At 44.5% G+C, this 20,543-nt stretch overlaps 1 protein-coding gene across 1 annotated transcript in view; it reads right to left on the bottom strand.

Moving 5' to 3' along the window:
* Pde8a (phosphodiesterase 8A) overlaps positions 1 to 20,543 on the bottom strand; it is a 115,102-nt gene that overhangs the window by 10,767 nt on the left and 83,792 nt on the right. Inside the window, exons 9-18 of the mRNA XM_051206531.1 lie at positions 17,848 to 17,936; positions 15,933 to 15,984; positions 15,806 to 15,848; positions 11,476 to 11,553; positions 9,052 to 9,122; positions 8,648 to 8,809; positions 6,763 to 6,811; positions 6,432 to 6,567; positions 4,974 to 5,172; positions 1,606 to 1,823 (exon numbers count right to left, since the gene is read on the bottom strand). Coding sequence (XP_051062488.1) covers positions 1,606 to 1,823; positions 4,974 to 5,172; positions 6,432 to 6,567; positions 6,763 to 6,811; positions 8,648 to 8,809; positions 9,052 to 9,122; positions 11,476 to 11,553; positions 15,806 to 15,848; positions 15,933 to 15,984; positions 17,848 to 17,936 — 1,097 coding nt within the window. The remainder of the gene's footprint in view (positions 1 to 1,605; positions 1,824 to 4,973; positions 5,173 to 6,431; positions 6,568 to 6,762; positions 6,812 to 8,647; positions 8,810 to 9,051; positions 9,123 to 11,475; positions 11,554 to 15,805; positions 15,849 to 15,932; positions 15,985 to 17,847; positions 17,937 to 20,543) is intronic.

Genomic DNA, 20,543 nt, shown 5'->3' with positions numbered 1-20,543 from the left:
AGATCACTGATTCAGACTAGTGGGCTACAATCTGTTTCCCAGGACAAATGTCCACTGCTGCTATTAGTCTAGTACCACTGGAACATACACTTGCCTCCATCACCAAAAGGAAGTTAAAAAGCATCCACCAGGCAGGATGCTATAGTTGTGAATCACGTTGATAACTATGTAGTACAATGTTAACTATAGTAAATCCTGTGGATTTTACCATAGGATGGGGTAAGTTGTGGCAGGGACGAACAAAGACCTTTCCCCCATCTTTCTCCCTCCTCTTTAAAGACAGTCTCCTCATGTAGTCCAGGATAGCCTCAAACCCATGACCTTTTTGTATCAGCCTTTTAAGGATGGGATTACAGACATGTGCCACTATGCCAAGGAAGACTATTCTCTTTATACCCACAACCTCCACATTCATTAACTATGTGACTTGCACGGAGGCAACTTGAGACCCAGAGAACTTCTGATAGCCCTTCCATTAACCCTAGTTTGCAAGACATGAGCACTTTTCCAACATGGCATCTGTTTAAGTTCCTGCTGCCAAGTTCCTACCCTGATTTCCCTCAGTGGGGACCAAGGGGTTTATTTCATCTTACACTTCCAGGTCCCCAAGTTGCCTTTGGTCATGGGTTTTTATCACAGCACTAGAAACCCTAGGTCTTATGTATTCTCTGTAAATTATGTACTTACAAGTGTATGTGAATAAAACTTATATTAAGCTCACCTCTGAAATTCTAAGACATGATAAAAATGGAGTTTTGTGAAATCAGGATATTCTTTTTTAAAACCCTATATAAAATTTTCCTTAAAAATCCAAATTAAAGTATTTCTCACGACTTTTTTTTTCCTCTTTGATTGAGCTCTACTATGTATTAGGCACTGGGCTAGACACAAATAGGAAACTGAGGAACACAAGACACATGACATCTGAGACTTTGCAGAACTGAGGACTCTGACCTGAGCTGGGGGAGTAGTGAATGCAGGCCTACAATCCTGTAGGACTGCCACAGGACGGCTTCAAGATTAAGGCCAGCCCAGCCCATGTAGTGAGACCCTGTCTCCAAACACCTAGCTGGACATTAAACACTCAGTTTCTGTTGGCTGGGAATAGAGCCCTGAGCCTTGTACATGCTGGCAAGTATGCACCACTGAGCCAAGCCACTTTTTAAGATCTATTTTTATAAATGTGACAAGTGCTAAAGTTGTCACTGAAAAAATTATGAGTTCCACTCAGCATGAAGACCAGAGAAAATGCTTCCCCAGGGGAGTGACTTGTAAACAGACAATGACAAAAAGTGTGCTGTGTACAGAGGTGAAGAGTATGCCGGGCAGGCCAACCTAGGCAACTCTGCAAGCCACTGCCTCAATGAAATTTTAAAAGGTAGCTCAGTGGGAGAGCTCTCTTGCTCAGCATGCTCAAGGTTGCAGTTCATCCCCAGCATGGGGTGCCAGGTGGATCAGCCCTGGGGGCTGAGGAGACTCATGGGTTTGGGGGTGGTGTGGGTAGTGTACTTGTTTTCAGTATCGATGCCACGTGGGGACAACTGAAGTGCTCTATGACTACACCTGCAGTCATGGTGACTTACATCTCAGCAACAGGGTTCTCACCTCTCCAAGTTTTTAAAGATATTGCATTTGTCGTTTTCAAGGGTCAGCTGGAAGGCCAGTGCTGCGTGGTGGCTCTCCAACACAGCAGTGTCATTGTACAGCACAGCCAGTGCACTCCCCGAGTTGCAGAGGAATGAGTTAGTTCTCCCAGGGTGATCCACATCGTGAATGGTGGCAGCAATGAGGGCCGCGACCTCATCAATCCGATCTAAAGTTTCCTGAAAATAAGAACTCTTTTGAAAACCAGTGTGTATGACACCAAAACAAGACTTCAACAGAGGCTTCTCTCTGCCTTTTTACTTTAAGAGTTTTCTCCGATTCCCAAGGAAACCACCTAGTCTGAGAAAATCTTGTTTCCCTTCTCAGCTTTGCAGCCGTAGACTCCCTGACCTCCAGGAGCATGTGTAGCCCAGGAGCTTTGCTGCCAGCCTTTCTCCAGATCTGCAAAGCAAGTCCAGAGCCTGGGATCCCTGATTTAGCAATACTATGTAAGTCAAAATAAAAAATAACTTCTAAAGTAAATACTACTTATACTAACTGGGAGCTAGCCCACCTTCCCACTCCTTTTTGGTGCTATCTTTTTCAGCTGACATAAGGGTCTTGTGAATATTGGTAAAATGATCTGGAGTTTTCCCACCTCTTCCAGGACCCTAAAAAAAGTTTGTGTAGTTAAAAATGATTCCCATAGATTCGACTCTTTCCTACTCTTTTTAATTTAAAGCAGTGTCTCTCCATGTAACTAAGGCTAGCTTTGAACCCTTGATTTAACCTCAGCATCCTAAAGCTGGGATTACAGGTATACATCACTAGCCCAGCTTTTACCAATTTATATACATTTAAAAAAAAAAAAAAAAAAAAAAAAAGAAAAAGAAAAGAAAAGAAAAAGAAAAGAAACTACCAGCTTTTACATTTTTGAGTTAATATAGATTTGTGAAGTACTTTTTTTTCTACCATTTCCTTTTCAAAAATTTTGTTTTCCTTGGTTCTCACTTTTGATACGAGATTGTCTTAATTCCAAAAGCCTTGTGGGTTTTTATTGGCTCCCTACCCCTCACAGGTAGGGACCTGTAACCACAGGTAGCCTTGGACTTCTCGGGGTCCTTCTCAAGAGCTGGCTATGCCACCATGCCCAGCTTTCCTGTGTGCGTGCACATGTGTGCACACATGAACACATGAATGCACACATGCATGTGGAGGCCACAGGCAACCTCAGATGTTGTTTGTCAAGGGGCTACTCACTGGGGCTGGAGAGATGCCCCAGTGGTTAGGAGCACTGGCTGCTCTTCCACAGGGTGCAGGGTCAATCGTCCAGCACCCACATGACAGCTCACAACTGTCTGTAACCCCAGTTCCTGGGGATCCAACACCCTCACACGGACAGACATGCAGGACAAACACCAGTGCACATGTAATAAATAGATCTTAATTTCAAAAGAAGGTTTATTTATCTGTTCTTTCAGGACACATTTCTCTCACTGGGACTTGGGGCTCCATGGTTAGACTGACCGGCTAGTGAGCCCCAGATTCTGCCTATATCTGCCTCACCAGTGCTGGGATTACAAGCACAGGTCATACCACCATGCCCAGCTTTTCCTGTGGGTGCCAAATGCTCCGCTGGCTATCTCCTTGGACCAATCATTCTATAGGTTTTGATAGGCAGGTTTTTCATTTTATTTATTCAAGCACATGGCTGAAACAAAGATGACACAATGAACATGCCAAACTGAGTGGGGAAAGCCATGAAGTCTCAACCCTGCATAAATAACTAAAAGCAACAGACGAAAGCTGGGAGTGAGAGAATGGTCTGCGCCAGGAGAGAGCACACCTATCAGTTGTCCACTGCCAAATGGTCAGTCCTGAAAACATACACACATACAAGTAGCATTTATATGGACTCAACAAGTAATGTTCAGACATATACGTTTATATATATGCATGTAATAAAAATTGATGGAAAGATGCCATGAATTTGAAGGAGAGCAAGGAGGTGTATAAGGGAAGGCTTGGAGGGAGATAAAGGAATCTTAAAAAAATAGAAAAATAAAAGCTGGAGCTGGGTATGATGACACATGCCTTTAATTCCAGTACTTGAGAGGCAGAGGCAAGTAAATCTGAGTTTGAGCCCAGCCTGATCTACATAATGAGACTGTGTCTTAAAAGAAATTTGGGCTGGAGAGATGGCTCAGAGGTTAAGAACACTGGCTGCTTTTCCAGTGGTGAAGAGAGTGAACTTTATAACTTGTCCTCTGACTTCCACATACAATCTGTGGTGGACATGCATGTTCTAATGTGTGCATGTATACAAACACACAGACTCTCACACATGTGGATTCTTTAAAAAAGGATTATATTTGGAAATATTCTGTAAGTGTGAAAATAAGGTATATATCTAATAAACTTGTCTTATAAATTAATTTCATTTAAAATCCTATAGTTTTTTCACTTTAGCTAGGGACGCTCTAGGGTGTGAATTTCAATAGATGCTTTGACTATCATTTGAAGCAAGGCCTGGCTGTGTGTGTGCCAGCAACCCTGGTAGCATTTGGGAGCTAGAGGCAGGAGGACAAAGTATTCAAGACAACACAGTGAATCCAACACCAGCCTTGGCTACACAAGACCCTGTCTCAGAACTATCTATATTGTTTTAGGCTAGCTCTGAATGTATCTGTTCAAAAGCAACACACCCTAGCAGAGATTGTCCTTTAGATGTTAAGACTCTGCCTGACCACTTGTCTCTCTGAGAAAGCAGTCTTCGCTCTGGATTCTTACCCACCCATGGACTTGGTCTTGATTTTTCAAATATCAGAACCTGGCTAGAGGTTAGCTCTCTCACTTCCAGCAAACAGCCCAGGGTTTGCTGTGAGCTAAACAGTGGGGGTGTAATGAAGGGAGACTTTATCATATGGGTGTATCTGAAGGGTGTGAAGTCTGAAACTGCTCATGGTGGTCACAGTCATTGTTCTGCCTTGGAAAGAACATGATGGCAGCATTGTGAGAATGCTCCAGAGGGGCCAAGGGACAGGGACCTCACTGGGTGGGGAAATGAGAGGGAGCTCTATCTGAGGTCAGATGGTCAGATGGTCAGATGGGGAGGGGTGAGGAATGGGGTGGTAATGGGCTTGGGCTCACAGCACTCCAAAAGGACAGGCCTGTTCTGTTTCTGTTAGCTTTCTCCCAGGGACTGCATGTTGCTTCTTACACTCTCATGGCACAGTGGAGCCTGCAGATTAATCTACCGACTGGCTTCCCCTGTGTGCCAAGCTGCACACAGGCAGGACTGAGTGCTTCTGTTACTAGAAGGCGACAGAAGCAGAAGCTAGACTCTCCCTCCGGTTGCTGTTCAAGGCAGAGCACAAACATCGCCTTACCTTTATTTTGCTTCTGGACAGGAAATAGGCAGTGGCATGAAGCACGTCCGCAGAGTGTGTGGAATTGTGGTAGGGGTTAGAAGAATGATAATTGGTTTCAATGATTTGAAACCATGATCTCAGTGTTACTTCGGAGCACTGTAAGAATTCACAGATTCCAAAACGAGCAAATGTTTTGAGACCTAGATAAATCAAAGGCCTACAAAGAAAAATATCCATGATACATAACAAAGCAAAGAACCAGTGTCCTGAGCTGGGGAGAGATTCAGGACCAACAAACAAATCCAAGCCAAACTGCAGAGTGCCCAGGGTGGCCAGTTGGCACTTTGGGGCAGCATCCCATGTGTGTGTGTATGTGTGTGTGTGTGTGTGTGTGTGTGTGTGTGTGTGTGTGTGTACACAATAGTTTCTGCCTTAGCCTTCTTTGGGCATCCTCATTTGCTGGGGTGAAGTTTTCTACCCTGCTTGCATCAGTGGAATCTTCAGAACCAACCCTTCCCCAGGTTCTATATGCTGAAATTCTACTTTCATATGCTACTACTGATGTCCTATCTAGAGAAAAATAACCACTGTGAATATAAGCTGGACACAGCCATCTATCAGGTGACTGGTCACCTCAACAATCTGGAGGTGGGTGTTATAGTCTAAAGGACCAGCAAGTAAGGACCTTCATTTGATGGCATTTTGATTTACTGGCTTGGCTTGGAAGGTTAAGAAATCTGTCCTGTGGATGCCATCTCAGAGGTCACTACAGGACTCAACCTGGCCAGCCTTAACACAGTTTTCATAGCTGTTATGCTTCTGCTATGTAAACTAGGAACTCAAAGGCTCGACGTCATGGAGGATGCCTACCCACTCTGCTTGGCTGTGTGAAGTGGGAGTCTCAGTGTAGACAGCTCACCCAATGGGCGGAGACCAGGTGAGTCATCCCACAGCTTAGTAGAGTCATCTCTCCCCAGACCAACCACACTTCTGGCTGGCATTGGCTGTGGATGTCCAGGCCTATGTGCCAAGACCCCTGTGGTTAACAGCTTTTGCTCAGCAAAACCCAAAGTCCTACTCTGTAACCATAAGCCAATGAACATAACTAGGGTGGAATGTCCATGTGTGGGCCACCAAGATCTGAGGCTAGTTTTATCAAATGTGTAACTATCAATATTTGTTCCAGGTTTTGGAGCAGGGGACTCTTTGTTGCTACCTAATAGTACCACATACTGGAGAAATAGTTAGGAACCTCATATAGTACCACACACTGGAGAAATTAGGAAATTTCTATAGACAACTGCTATCTGAGGAAGCCATGATAGCTAGGCAAACTGCCTGTGGCCCAAAGACTCAGGGCAGCTTGGAGCCCTATTCCTTCCCCAGCCTCTGTCCTCACCGAAGGAGCAGCTCTGCACACACCAGTGCTGCTTGGTGGCTCTCTGTCCAGGCCCTGGGGAAACCAGCTAAACGCACCTATTTTGGGTAGCTGCTTCCAGCTCAAAAATGTCAAAGTCCCAGAGTTCTTCATTTTCTATGGCCAGGGCAATCCGTGGTGGGATGTCATGAAGGGAGATGGGGACGGGAATACTGCTTGAAGATGGCTGAAGGTCTGCAAGGTGATGTAATTTGGAAAGCAACGTTAGTAGGTTCGTAGGGGTGAGGCAGTGCTGTATTAGAAATGGCTGTTTTGTTTCTGAGGCTTTGCAGCATACCCAGAACTTACTGATGAGAACAGTCATTTCCATCTTTAACCTGGACTACAGTGTGTTACAGTGATCTAGGAGGTTAAAAGCAGAGAACTTACTTTTCGTTGCAAGGACATACTCGTTTCCTGAAAACCTTCGTAAGCCATCCTGGTGAAAATCAAGGAAGCAAGAAAAAGCATGGTTACAGTTCTTCCCACCTTAGATAACCTAGGTGGTCAGCCCCAGAAGCAGCCCACAACACTGCCCAGTCCAGCAGGCTGGCCACTGTGGCTAACCCCAAATTCAGTCACTTCCTGGGTGCTGGGCTCTTCTAGGCTCGGGCAGGGTTGACACCAATGAGGCGACCAGCATGCTTGCCCCATTCCAGGACCAACTAATGCTCTAGCGACAATCCCCCTCTGCCCTCTGCAAACTTGGCTGTCTCTGGAACACTTCTCACCTTTTGGAGGGATGGGGATTTCAAGACAGGGTTTCTCTGTGTAGCTCTGCCTGCCTCTGCTGGGATCAAAGGCATGTGCCACCACCACCCCAGCCTTCCTCACCTCCTAAGTGGGTTCCCTGAGTACCAGACCAACATCCTCTATGCTCCAGTACCACAATCTCTCATCCACTCCCACCCCACTCTCCCCATGCACACCCTGACCTACAGGGTGCAATTAGAGGTTACCACTGGGAATCACCCTACCTTCTAGAATTTACTGTCCAAACCTTACTTTTTTGAAATACAGTGACTTCAGATAATGGCAATTATTTCTATCTAAGACAGCTGACAGAACACAGGGAGCTCTGCTCTGGACAGGCTGCAGTGGTTGGTGTCCAGGGCTCCTCAGGAGTCTGAGAGACATACCCTTAAGACCTTCTTTCCTACAAAGTTACCCAAAGGCTGGAGGGATGCTTTGGAGGTGAAACCATGCCCTGTACCCTGGCACTTTTTTAAACATACAAGCAATCTGTCATGTAGCTTTCAGTTTAAGGTGTGATGTTCTGTTTGTTTTCTTTTTGGTGCTGGAGATAGAATTCAAGGCTTTGTAAACAGTAGGCAAGCACCATACCACCGAGTGACACTCCTACCACTAATATGAAACATTGATGGACTTTCTTTTTCTCAGCTTTTAAAATCTTTAAGATAAGGCAGGTGTTGTTGTGGGATAATCTTTTTGTACACTGTGAAGATGTCTTTACCAAGGTGCTTTCTGATTTGGTTTAATAAAGAGCTAAATGGCCAAAAGCAAGGCAGGAGAGAATAGGCAGGGCTTCCTAGGAGAAAGAGGAACTCGGGATGAATCTAGGCATGCTGGAGACCAGTGAAACACAGAGGGAGTTGGAGGTACAGAATGGAGGAGAAGTAACAGCTATGTGGCAGAACGTAGATTAATATAAATGAGGTAAGTTATAAGAGCTGATTGAAAACAAGCTCAAGTTAAGGAAAACTTTCATAATTAATAGTAAGCCTCCATGTCACTATTTGGGGGCTGGTGATCCCAAAAGAAAGTCAGACAATACGGTGTGGAGATATACACCCTCAATCTCAGAACTTAGGAGTAGAAACAGGGGGCCTCTCTATGAGTTCAAGGCAAGCCTGGTCTACCTAGCAAATTCTAGGCCAGCAAGGGCTATATAATGAGACCTTGCTTCAAAATAAAACCAAACAACAACAAAAAACCCAGAATAAACAAACAAACACTGTATTACAACTGAAAATGTCTTATTTAAATAAATGACTTGTAACCCCTGACACTGGAGAACAGGATCAACAGACTTCTACAACACCATTCTTCTGATCCCAGCTTTGGATTCCTTGGGAGGCAAGCAGTAGTCAACCACTTAGGCCAAGCATAGCTGAATACAAAGCATGGAGGAATTGTGGCCTTTACTGCACCCTACACAGATGTCCTGATTGACTTCTAGAGCCCAGTTCAGATAACCTCTGAGAAAGCAAACAGGAACAGATGGCAGTAGCCTGGGCAAATCAACCCAACTTACAGACATTAAGCCCCCAACAAGGTCAGTGGCGTGAGGATCGTCCTCAGCATTAAACTGAGGTGAATATAACTCCGTGGTTCTCAGGATCTCCAGCACCCGATCCAAGGCTTCTGTCACAGGCATAGGACTGTTTTCCTGGGCGGCATTAATAATATTGATCACCTACATCATGGAAATAAGATACATGAGTTTTGTAACCTTAAAAACAGAGCAATCAAGAGTTAAGCTGGTAATAGTTTATAATCATGCCACTATGTCAATGTTAGTGTCTCTATCCCCCATCCTCTCTTCAGAGGGAACATTATACAACCGAAAGAGCACCTTATTGCTGCAAGTCCCTGTTTTCTGTCAGGGAAGCAATTCACTGGGAGTCTCAGGGGCTTGCATACTCAGTGAAGACCAACCTTGGTGATGGGTGCCTCAATCATCATAGAATGTATCCGGGCCAGAGAGGAATGTCTTCTCTGATTGGAAACTGTGAAGAAAAGGGTGAGAAATCAGGGTGTGCCCAACCTTGGGCATATGTCTAGACTCTAAGGGCTTTATACCCTCCATGCCTAGGCTTCAGTGTGCTCAGCTACAAATAAAAGGTATTGGAGTAACTGCACAATGACTGGGATTTCCCTCCTTTCCTTACACAACAAACCCAGGCTCTGCATTACCAGCTGTACTTTTTCAGTTCTAGGTGCTAGCATGCTGCATGACCCCATATGCTGAACTTCCGATGTCATAGGTCAGAGAGGAGACAGAGGGAGCAATTTAGCAAGTCAAGGTCAAACAATCTCTTTCTGTGTCTACAACAATAAGGCTTTAGTTACACCTCTTGCTGCTTTCCAGGAGTTCTGAAAGATAGCACCACACCTTTTTTTTTTTTTTTTTTTTTTTTTTTTTTTCCCATACAAGGTGGGAGCAATGGACTAAGCTTTATCACTTACTGAAAGCAATTAATTTCTGGTTCAGATTTCTAAGCTTCTCTTTAGTGCTGTCCTTTAGTGTGTTTAATCTAGGCTAATCAGGCAACACGACAACTAGGGTTTGGTTGTTCGTGTTCAGGCATGGCTCTTCTGAGATGAGGGAAGCCTGGACAATACACAGGGAAAGAATGTTCCCAAAGTCATGTGTCTCTCTGAATACCCAACTGTTAGGATGACCAAAGGCCAGAAAGGATGAGAGACTGTCCAACAAGATGATGGATGCCTCAGCCTAGCTTGACATCAAAGAAATTAAGGCTAAAGAGAGATATTGTCTAAGGTTAACCAGGCCAAGAGGCTTCAAATGTTGTTTGGTTCAACAAAACTCAAATCTAATTTTAGTGATTAGCATATGGCTGCCAACTTTACATTTCATACAATAAAGTCACTAAACAAAACCCCACTGTCTTGTCACCGTCAGAAAAGGATTTGTTCTTAGTTAGGAATACAATGAAAATGACATGTGCTTCTCAACAGAAGAACAGAGAGCTGCTGGACAACATGCAATGTACTCTTGAAAATGTATAAGGTGTTTTTAAGGATGGAATAAAATAATTGTTGATTAGCTCAATGTAGTCATTTCACAATGTATACATATTATAAAATACCATGTTGTCTGCTAAATATACACAATACTAAGATTTGTCAACATAATTTTTATTTTAAAAATAATTTGAAAAAAACCAAATAGTATAAATGCAGTGAGGTAAAAGAAAAATAAGATGCAAACATTTCTGTGTATAGAAATGACTCTGAAGAATCTGCAAATACACTCACTATTCTATCTTAGATTAAGTAGTAAGTTTACTCCTAAATAAAGTACTGAGTAAAAGGTCAATATACTAAAACCCATTGCATTTCTATGTACTAATGCCATGTAATTAGAAGCAGAAGTAAAAACCCTATTAAAACACCATCAAGAGTTCTCTGGATAGGAGGGGCTCACAAGACCCACTCCTAGCTATTGTCAGTTAATGACTTCTGGGGGACGTGGCCCCGGTAGGTTGCCTACACTTCAATGATTGGCTTAATGCCTAGGTAGATACAAGCAATACTAAATGAACACAGTGGGTAAATTAAAGGGGGAAAAGGACATGAAGTTGGGGAAGAGGTACAGGTGATTGCATTAAAAAAATGTTGGTCAGCATGTATCTAACTGATCTTAAAATTTTTATTTCAGATGAGAAGGTGGCACATACATGTAATCCCAGCACTTGAGAGATGGAGGCAGAAGGATCAGGAGTTCAAGGTCATCCTGGACTATATAAGGTATTTGAGGACAGTCAGGGCTACATAAAACCCTGTTTAAAAATAATTGTATTTCAGGCCTGGTGTGGTGGCACACACCTTTAATCTCAGCACTAAGGCATAGGCAGGCGGATCTCTGTGAGTTCGAGGCCAGCCTGGTCTACAGAGTGAGTTCCAGCACCTCTAGGACTGTCTAAAAACAAACAAACAAACAAACAAACAAACAAAAATAATTTCCATCTGAAACTTATATAATACTTGGAATTTTGCAATCTCCAAATTAAGCTTACCACTTCCAAAGGGTACGTTTCCATAGTAAACTGCGAACTAATCTGTCCTTCAGAATTACCAAATACATGATAGCAGATTAACAGATAAATCTATGAGTAAGAGTTTAGAAGTCATATAGAGCACCTAGTACCTATTTCCTTTATTTTTCCTCATCAGTGGCTCAGAATGGAGTCTAACTGTGGGGAGGGTAGAACGGGACACTGGTTCCTAGAGGGACCTTCTCTTTTCCTGAATGCACAGCGCATGGTAACCAGGAAGCCAAGCTGCAGGATCAGGTGTCCTGTGCTTAAGGCCTACACCATCCAGCCTGCCACTCACCTTCACTTGTTCTAGAGGAAACCGCTTTGGTGTCTATTGAATTTTTCCTCCTGTCTTTATGTTTGCTTCCCTGATTATCTGTGAAAACAAATTATAAATCATCTCTTTACAGAGTCATAAGTGACATATTAGCCAAAGACATCAAGCTACATCTTAAAAGTCCCCAAGTAAAAGAACTTGAACACCATTTGCAACACTACAAAACCTGCACTGTGCACAGAAACAGGCCACACACACACACCTTGGTTTTGAGGGGCTTCAACACTTTACAGAGTTCACCAAAGTCATGAAGAAATAACCAGAAGAAATGAATGACCTCAGGAGAGGTTCTCCTATTGTAGTTAAATGAAACAGGGATTTTATCCTCATTTACCCTTGTTTCAAAGCATGGACGGGGACAGACACATCACATACACACACACACACACACACACACACACACACACACACACACACACACACACACACACACACCTACCTCTGCGACACCCTAGAAGAATGAAGAATGTCCTTCTCTTCCCTAGGGTTACATATAGAGCATAGTTTAGGGCATGGTATGAGGATAATTCGCCTTTCTCCCCAATTTCTCTTCAGTAAAAGGTACCACTGCTATCCTCTGACTGCTCACCAGCCCCTGCCCCATCTGCTCACTGACAAAGTGAGCCTAACCTTCCTCCTTGCCCCCATGTACCTGTGGGTACCCAGTGTGGTCTTGTTGGTTTAGTGAACAACAACTTATGTCCCCATCTCACACAAAAGGAAGCAGGGAGCAACCTGCAGGTGGATACATGGAGTGGGAGGGCAGGCCCTCATCAGTCCTCCCAGGAGGTAGAGGAGTGTCTCTACCTTGCTTGGTCCTTTTACCTGATTCTTAGTGCTTCTCTGCACCGTAGAGAGGGATCTTCACCGGGTTTTACTCAGGACCGTAAGTAAGCTAGGTGAGCACTCTACCACGGAGTTACCTTCAAAGCTCTGCTCTTAGCTTCCTGAGTCTCTTCTCTATGTGCCCATGTGTAAACTTACAAAGGCCACTGATGACTTCCTTGTCACTAACATCTTGCTAGACACAAGTGAGCCCTCTTTCTGGCCACTTGCATCTGTAGAAACCACACTGCCCTGCATTTCTATTCACCTTACTATTCCTTCTCCATTCTTTCATGCTTTCCTCTTCCTTGGCTCCCTAGCATTTCCAAAGGATGGCTTCCATAGGTTCTAGCCTCACTCCTTTCTCTTTTAAGGAAACACACCTCCTTCAAAAAACCATCATTGCTTCCTGCAGCTCTATCTAATTACCCCATCCTCTCCCGAGTCCCAGACTTATATCTTGATAGGCCATTGACCATCTCTGTTTGGATACTTTTCAGCTATTACAAATTAACTCATCCAAAATGAACTCATTCTTTCTAACTCTGCTCTTCACCCCCAGGCAACAGACAGGACCTACCCACTTGACCAACTTCTCACAGGCAGGCAACAGAGCCGTCTACACCCTCTCATCAGATCCTTCCTAATCATAACATACTCTTGGCTGGTCAGTCCTCAGGGTCAGCTTCAGACTCCCAAGGGTGGCATTCAGAACCCTACAGAACTAGTTCCAACTCTCTAGTTCATCCTCCAAATCTCTACACCCTGCTACAAACTATTTGCCTAAGGGTATGCATTTCTCATGCTGCCTCTTTTCCACTAGTTAACTCTGCATCCCTAGGAAGATGCAGTTCAGGTATGTAAACTTCCGGAACCCTTCTCATACATCTCCTTATCTCGTCCCATCACTGTAGGCAACTGGCCTTATAATTACCTGTCAGGACAACTGTGAACAATCTGGGGGCATAACAGTTTTTCCTGGGTGGCCAGCAAAACATCTAGCACACAGCAGATACTCAGTAGATACATGCCTGCTTCATTCGACACCTGCATGATCTGTGTACAAATGACAGGACTGTTGTGTGGAACCACTCTGACTCCAGATCTGCTATTCAAAATCCTCCAGGCAAATTATTACCTCCCTGGCCTTCAAAGGTGCAGCGTGCCCACAACAGCCTGCCTTTCATGTCTCTCAGGTCTGGAGCTTGTCAGCCCAACTGCTCTACTCAGTCACAGAGCAGCCTTGACATCTGCTCCTCTCATCTGAGGTGACACTACACTGGCTCCAGGTGTTCATCCATCAAGTGGCACCTCCTCTCAATGGTATGTAGTGATGAGTGTCCTTCCTTTCTCTGGGCTTGATGATAGCTCATGGTTATACAACAATCTAGTGAGCTGGGCTGTGAATTGTTTGGTTTTTTTTTTTTCATCCACCAGCAAATATTAGCTCAGCACTTGCCCTGTAACACCACCTAAGCCTGGGGCTATGGTTTAGATCTTGACTGTCCCTCAAACGCCCATGTATAAAAAGACTATCCTCCCAGTCAGGATGATGAACTTCACACTGACTCATTTTCCCTACATGTTTCTTGAGGGCTGGCTGGCTCTGAGAGCTAGGCAGTAGGGCTCAGGGTCACGGGATGCAGGGCGCCTTTCAGAGATAGGGACCAGTCATTTGGGGTATCTTCTCAGGCTCCTTCCTTGTCCTTTGTTTTGCTCTCTGGCCAAGAAGTGGTGGTCTCACTTTACCATGTGCTCCTACCGTGTGTCGCCTCACCATAAGCCTAACAAGGCTGAATGATCATGGGCCAAAACCTCCAAAATGGTGAGCCAAAATAAACAACCCTTTTCTCTTATTGTAAATTAGTTATTTCAGATATGCCCTTGCGGTGTTAGGGATATGACAATGGAAGTGATAAAGTCATACCCTCAAAAGGAGGTGCTGTAGTGGTAAGGAAGGCGGGTAAGCACAATTACAGTCATGACTTTGAAGTGAAGGGAGAGCCAGGGCAGAGTATGGCAGAAAAACACCACCAGACCAGGGTGCGGCTGTAGCCAAGAAAGTAAACAGGGTTCAGCTAGATTGCATTTCCACTGAAATACTTTAAAGCTGCTTCATTTCTATGCAAATCCTAGATCTTCTGCTCCCAATGACCCTCTCAGGAATGCTGCTCCCACTGTGTCCCTGTGGCTCTTTGTGAGTCTGGGACAATTTTCACCCAGCGGATAGGGGTGGGCCCAGACAAGACGCATGCAGCCCTTAGGGCACACCCAGGGGACCAGTGAGGAAGTATGAGGGTCACATGCTGAAGAGGCTGCCAGCCATGAAGAAGCACTATGCCAGCAGCTCACACAGTAGTGGGTGCTCAACAGACAATACAGCACTCTGATAAGGTATCACACCTTTACATGGACACAACTCCAAATAGGCCTCCATGACCAGATCTACAACTCTGCTCTTGGTTTCATGTCCTGCTCATCTCCTCAGAGACATTAGCATTTCTGGGTATGACAGGACAATCCAGGGGATTCTGGAGAGGCGGCATTGGGCAATGGAAGACACTGTCTCCTGTCAGCACCTTAACTGCTGGAACACTTTGGCCTGTAAGCAGGAACTGGAGTCTGGATGTGAGAAAGCTGAAGCCAGGTATCTGCCCAACATGCCCACAAGGTCCTGTGCTGGCCCTGGCAGACTGCAGTGCATGCTCTCGGGCACTGTGCGGTACAGGCCTGGGAGAAGTGCCTACCTGCCAGCCCCAGGCTCCCCATTTACCTCCAATCTTAGACAATGGTACCTGCCACTCTTTCTGGGAAGGCTCTCCATTCCCAGATATACAAGAGCCTCTGTCTCTTCAGAGAACTGTGACATCTATAAGCAACAGTCCCAGCCCTGGCAGCCCGTAAGATGACTTGTAAAGTACCTGAGGCCTTAGGCCCACCCTCTTCTGCCTAAACCGAAGCTTGCCATGTGATGGCAAGTCAAAGCAATCAAAGTTTATACTCCATCACTGCAACCATTTTGTATCTTTAGTGAGGTATAGTATCACCTGAAAATTATATGTAGGCTAAGAAAAATGTAACATGTGAGGGCTTTATTATTTTTCTAGGTTCCCAGACTCTCAAGGTCTTTCTCTTGACTGTGGACTTCCAGGCCCTCCACTTACAGAAGGGAGGAGGCTACTCAACCCTGTTATAAAATCATACTTCATTCAACACACACACACACACACACACACACACACACACACACACACACACACACACACGAGCCATGCACACAGGCCAGCACCCAGCCCAAGCACTTGTCAGCATGCCCACAGCACTCAAGTCCTTCAGCACAAACCACGCTGGGGTAGCGGTAGTGCTAGGAGAACAAGATCCCGCCACTGTACAAAGCAGGCCCATCAAAGAACGGATCTGTGTTTTCCCCTCATTCAAACTTAAGAAAGAATTCAGGGCTTCATACCTGTTTGACTGTCAGTCTGAACAGACTCAGTTACTGTCTCAACCTAAAAATAAAATTTACAAGCCATTAGTTTTGATCACCTAAAAATCCTGCTTGGAAAGCTCAGGTCCTGGGGCTCCTTACCTACCTTATTGTTGCCATTGCACACTCTGATAATGGACACATAGTGCCTGATTTTTCTGTAAGTAGAAAACAATGAGTTATTTTTCTCCTGATTCTATTTTGGTATAAACATAGTTAATTTTTCATTATGAAAAAAAAAAAAAAAAAACCAAAAAACTTTCTTTTAGCAATGCTTTGAGAGCATTTTTTTCCTTCTAATTGTGTGTGGAGGGTAGGGGGCGGTTGGCAAGGCCACCAATAAATGCACAAAACTTTGCAAATACCCTCTTAGGACTGGAAAAAAGACGTGACTGCTGAAGTCAATATGAAACAGACAATACAAAAACACATATGCTATTAACAGTACACGGCATGTTAGCCTCTGGTTCCCCAATGCCATCTTGACAAGTGTTGATCCTGAGGCTCTGAGTCCCAGCAGTCTGCTCATAGTTACTTGTGGAGATAGCCATAGGCCAGCCACACAGGCCAAGTTCCCGCTGGCCTCACTTAGCCAGTATCTAAAACTAAACGACCAGGGATAAGGACAGAAGCTGCAGGCTTGTCTCATTTATTTATTGTTCCCTCCATAATCAAACCCCTATATAGTTATCACACTCACACACACACACACACACACACACACACACACACACACACACACACACAATCTGGAAAGGACATAAAAGAGCAAAGAGTAAGAACAGAGAGCCCACACAGCTCTGCCTCCCTGAGGCAGTCACCAACTGGCAACAAAGTCTGCTGACATAGCACGGGAGCTGTGCGGTCGGTTAGTTGGGCTGCACCAGGCACCATCACACATGGCAGCCAGGGCTGGAAGCCAGACCTCTCTAATACTCAGTTTCCTCATGCATAACATGGAGACACCGCTGTGCGCTGCGCTAACAAAATAGAGCTGTACTTAGAATGAAAAGAAATGGCATCTCCCAAGAGCCAGGAGCCTGGCCAGAGAGGGCATCTGACGCTATGGGCCCACACTTCCTTCTCTTACCTCCTTTCCTTTTATGAATGTATCATACACTGAGTCTGACTTTTTGTTTTGCATTTAACAGTACAGTAAGGTCTTTCCTTACAACTTAATTTTCCATGATCATTATTTACAAGTGTATTATTTTACTGTTGGATATTCTATAATTCAAACTCAGAATTTTCTAGAAACTTTCTCTATTATTTTGAATAGGTTCTGAGACGAAGCATCTAAAAATTTTAGGCTCTTGATATATATTTACAATTTACAACATGTATATGTGAGCACATGCAGGCTTGCCCATGTGGCCATGTGTGGAGACAAAGGATGACATTGTGCTATCTTCCTTAATTGCCTCTCCACATTATAATACTAATATAATAAATAATAACTGTTATTATTTATTAAGACAGAGTCTCTCACTGAACCTGGACCTCACCATTTCACAGCTAGACTAGCTAGCCAGTGAGACCCTAGGATATCCACCAAACAATGATGGGGTTTCAGGCATGATGTCATACTGGTTTCAGGGGTGGTGCTAGAGAGCTAAACTCAGATTCTCATACTTGCACAGCAAGTACATTTCCCAAAGAGCCAGCTCTCCAGTCCCTAACACATCTGTTAGCATTCAAAATATTTTTCCTCCAATGTGACAGGCCTTTGGGGAAAAAAAAGAAAAAGAAAAAACTACTTCCAGTTAGATAAAAAGCTTATAAACACAGGGGTAAACTGTGATTTGAGATTTGAAATTAAACATTGAAGTCTTTTGCAGATCTACACAGCATAAAAAAAGACTCTTCTAAGTCAAGTGGAGCGACCCTCTGAAGGCCATCCTGTGGGATACCTGGCCCCGCTCTGAGCCTGTTAAACTTCTATGAGCAGCTCTGAGTTTACTTAGTACTCAAAGCAAGTTCAAAACACAGACTGCTGATTGAAGTACATTTTTTCCACTTACCCTCCCTGCCCAATGACAGGTATTATCTTCACATTTTGCTGTATATTATCTCCATTTTTCTTCTGGGTATGGTAAACTCCTTGCCATTCCTATAAATAGAATGTAAGCATCATTACACTCTGGGTTTGAAACATAAACCCAGGAACATTTTCCATTTTGGTTGTAATTCATTAATCACCATGAAAGAACTTAGGATAAGAAAGGATCCCAATTCCAAATGCAGTTCAAGTAGCCTGATGACTCTTCCTGACCCTCTAAAGTCTACTTGACAAAGGGCAAGGCACCTCAGTGTAAGTGGTCCTCCGTTGGCAAGAGAGGACCCCCCTCCACTTCCATGCATTGATGCCACATCTTTTACCTCACACAGGCTGCAGTGAAGAGGGGTGTTAGCACTTTCTTTGCCTTGGTACTATTACAGGGGATTCTCAGGACTGTGGCACAGAAGGGCAGTTTGTGACCTTTACTGTGGAATGTGGTACTGTGGCTGTTACTAGTTTCTTACTCTGAATGGCTTTAGCCCTACTGGAATTGGGGCCTTTTAGTCCCTCCGCAGGGTGGGATGACCCAGCAGCTGGGCTTGAGCTCAGGCAGCAGCAGAACAAGGTGAAGCTGAAAAGCACGGGGCTGTGATTTTAAGAGTTCACATGACTAGAGCTAGGGTTCCTAGGGGTCCTCTCAACAGGAAAGGGCATGGCTGTGGAGGACATCCCTTGGGGTGATGAGGCAGTTAGGGATTTGTCATTATCTGCCAGCCAAGGTTCTGAATTCATCTGACAAGTCACTGAAGTACTAAACTATGAACGGAACCCCTAGGGCTTCCCACTGGGACACTAGCCAGAGGAGCCCATAATGTTCTTGGCCCTTCAGAACTCTCAGAACCCAGAGCTCTAAGATACTCAGGTAGATATTGATTACTGGATGACATAATTTTGAAAAAATTTTAAGAGGCCATGTCAAAAACAGCTAGTTCAGTCTGTAGCTAGCACTTAGCAGAACAGGCCACAAATAACTCAGCCCAGAGACAGGCAAAGACTAAAGAGGGATCCCAAGCAGGAAGGCAGTCTTCATCTGCACAGCCCTGGTGTCACCGTGGGAACAGACAGTGCTGAGGACAACCAAAGGTAATGTGGGACGTTGTCTTGATATTTGTACAGCTACATGAATATGCTTAATCACTGAATGAGTAGTTTTATTTTCTTGTTTGTTTGAGGTGGGTTTGAACTATGCAGCTTTGGCTAGTCTGAGACTGGCTACACAGACTAGGCTCAAACTTGCAGTGACCCTCTTGCCTTGGCCTCCCAAGCACTGTGGACAGTACACTTTAAATGAGTGAATTGTATTGTGTGAGAATTACATCTCAATAGAACTGTTAGTTTATGTACAAAACAAATGTATTTAGCATGAACTATATTTACTAATTACAAATATAAAAACACTTAGTGATGTATCACTCAGAGTTTGAATTCTGGGAAACAATCATACTACCTCAGAACATGGTAATAGAAAGTTATAGTTGGTAAGGCAGATACCTGGCAAGTTCAGTGGCCAGCCTGTTTAGGTTGCAGGTGTTTTTGCAAAATCCTATCCCCAGGAGCTCCCCACTCTACACAGTAAGACTCATGCTTCCCTGCTACTGGCACAAGCTACATACCAGGCTGGGCTTCTATGGCTATTGATGTAGTCCCCTTTGGCAATCACTGCCATAAAATTAAGTCATTGCCATCCAGCTGTCCTGTCCCCAGGGCTGGCACAATGCTCACCCATGATAAACAATCAAAGAACACATGAGGCTTTTGTTTACAGAGTGACTGAGGTCAACTATAAAATCTTGGCCACCAGGCTAAGCAATCTGAACATTACACTAAGGGAGCAACATGATGAAATGGTGTCTTACCAAGACCACCCGTGCACAGTATAGGGTGGAGGGATTTGGCCTCCACAATTGTGGGAGTGTGAAGCGGTCCTGCAGCAGAGCAGGGGCAAACACTCAAAGCAAGGAGAGGTAGCAGCCAGTGAGATTGGAGATGGAGTTGGAGGCAGAAGACAGTGGAGATCAGTTTATTCCAGGGACAAAGTAACTGTGAGGACAGCCTATGAACAGGGACCGACTAGAAGACACACTCAGGGTTTTACTCATGGGGAGTGAGAGGAAGATCACTGACAAATTGATTTCAAGTGACAGCAGGATACTGAAGGATAAAAGCAAGGGGGCAAAGGTCAGAGTCCAGGTAATTTTGGAGGAAACAAAAGGAATTAGAGTAGGGAAGTGGAGTTTATCAGTGAAGAAGGAAGAAGGATCACAGGAAATACGGAAGGTCAAAGGGTCCTGAGGCAACACATCAGCACTGACAGGCATCCAAATAACCAACATTTATCCTGCAGAGAGAGAGAGAGAGAGAGACAGACAGACAGACAGACAGAGTGTAGAGTGTATGTCTCAGGGATGGGGCAACAAGAGGGGAAAACTCAAGATGTCTAGACAGGGAAAAGCCATGTAAAGCTTAGCTACCTGGAAAGTGGGAGATTATAAGCCCCCTGACTGTGGACTTATGGGGAAGAAGAAAAAGGATACAAGGAGGCACACATGTGAACCTAAAAACTCAAGTTAGCATTTCTATCTGCCTCAAAGAGAGCAACAGGTAGAAAGGTTTGTGGCATGATGGGTGTCTACAATACTCTGCTTCAACAGCTTGGGG

The sequence above is a fragment of the Phodopus roborovskii genome, unplaced genomic scaffold (assembly GCF_943737965.1).
Source record: "Phodopus roborovskii unplaced genomic scaffold, PHOROB, whole genome shotgun sequence".
Taxonomy (NCBI): domain Eukaryota; kingdom Metazoa; phylum Chordata; class Mammalia; order Rodentia; family Cricetidae; genus Phodopus; species Phodopus roborovskii.
This window is presented reverse-complemented; position numbering and strand designations above follow the sequence as displayed.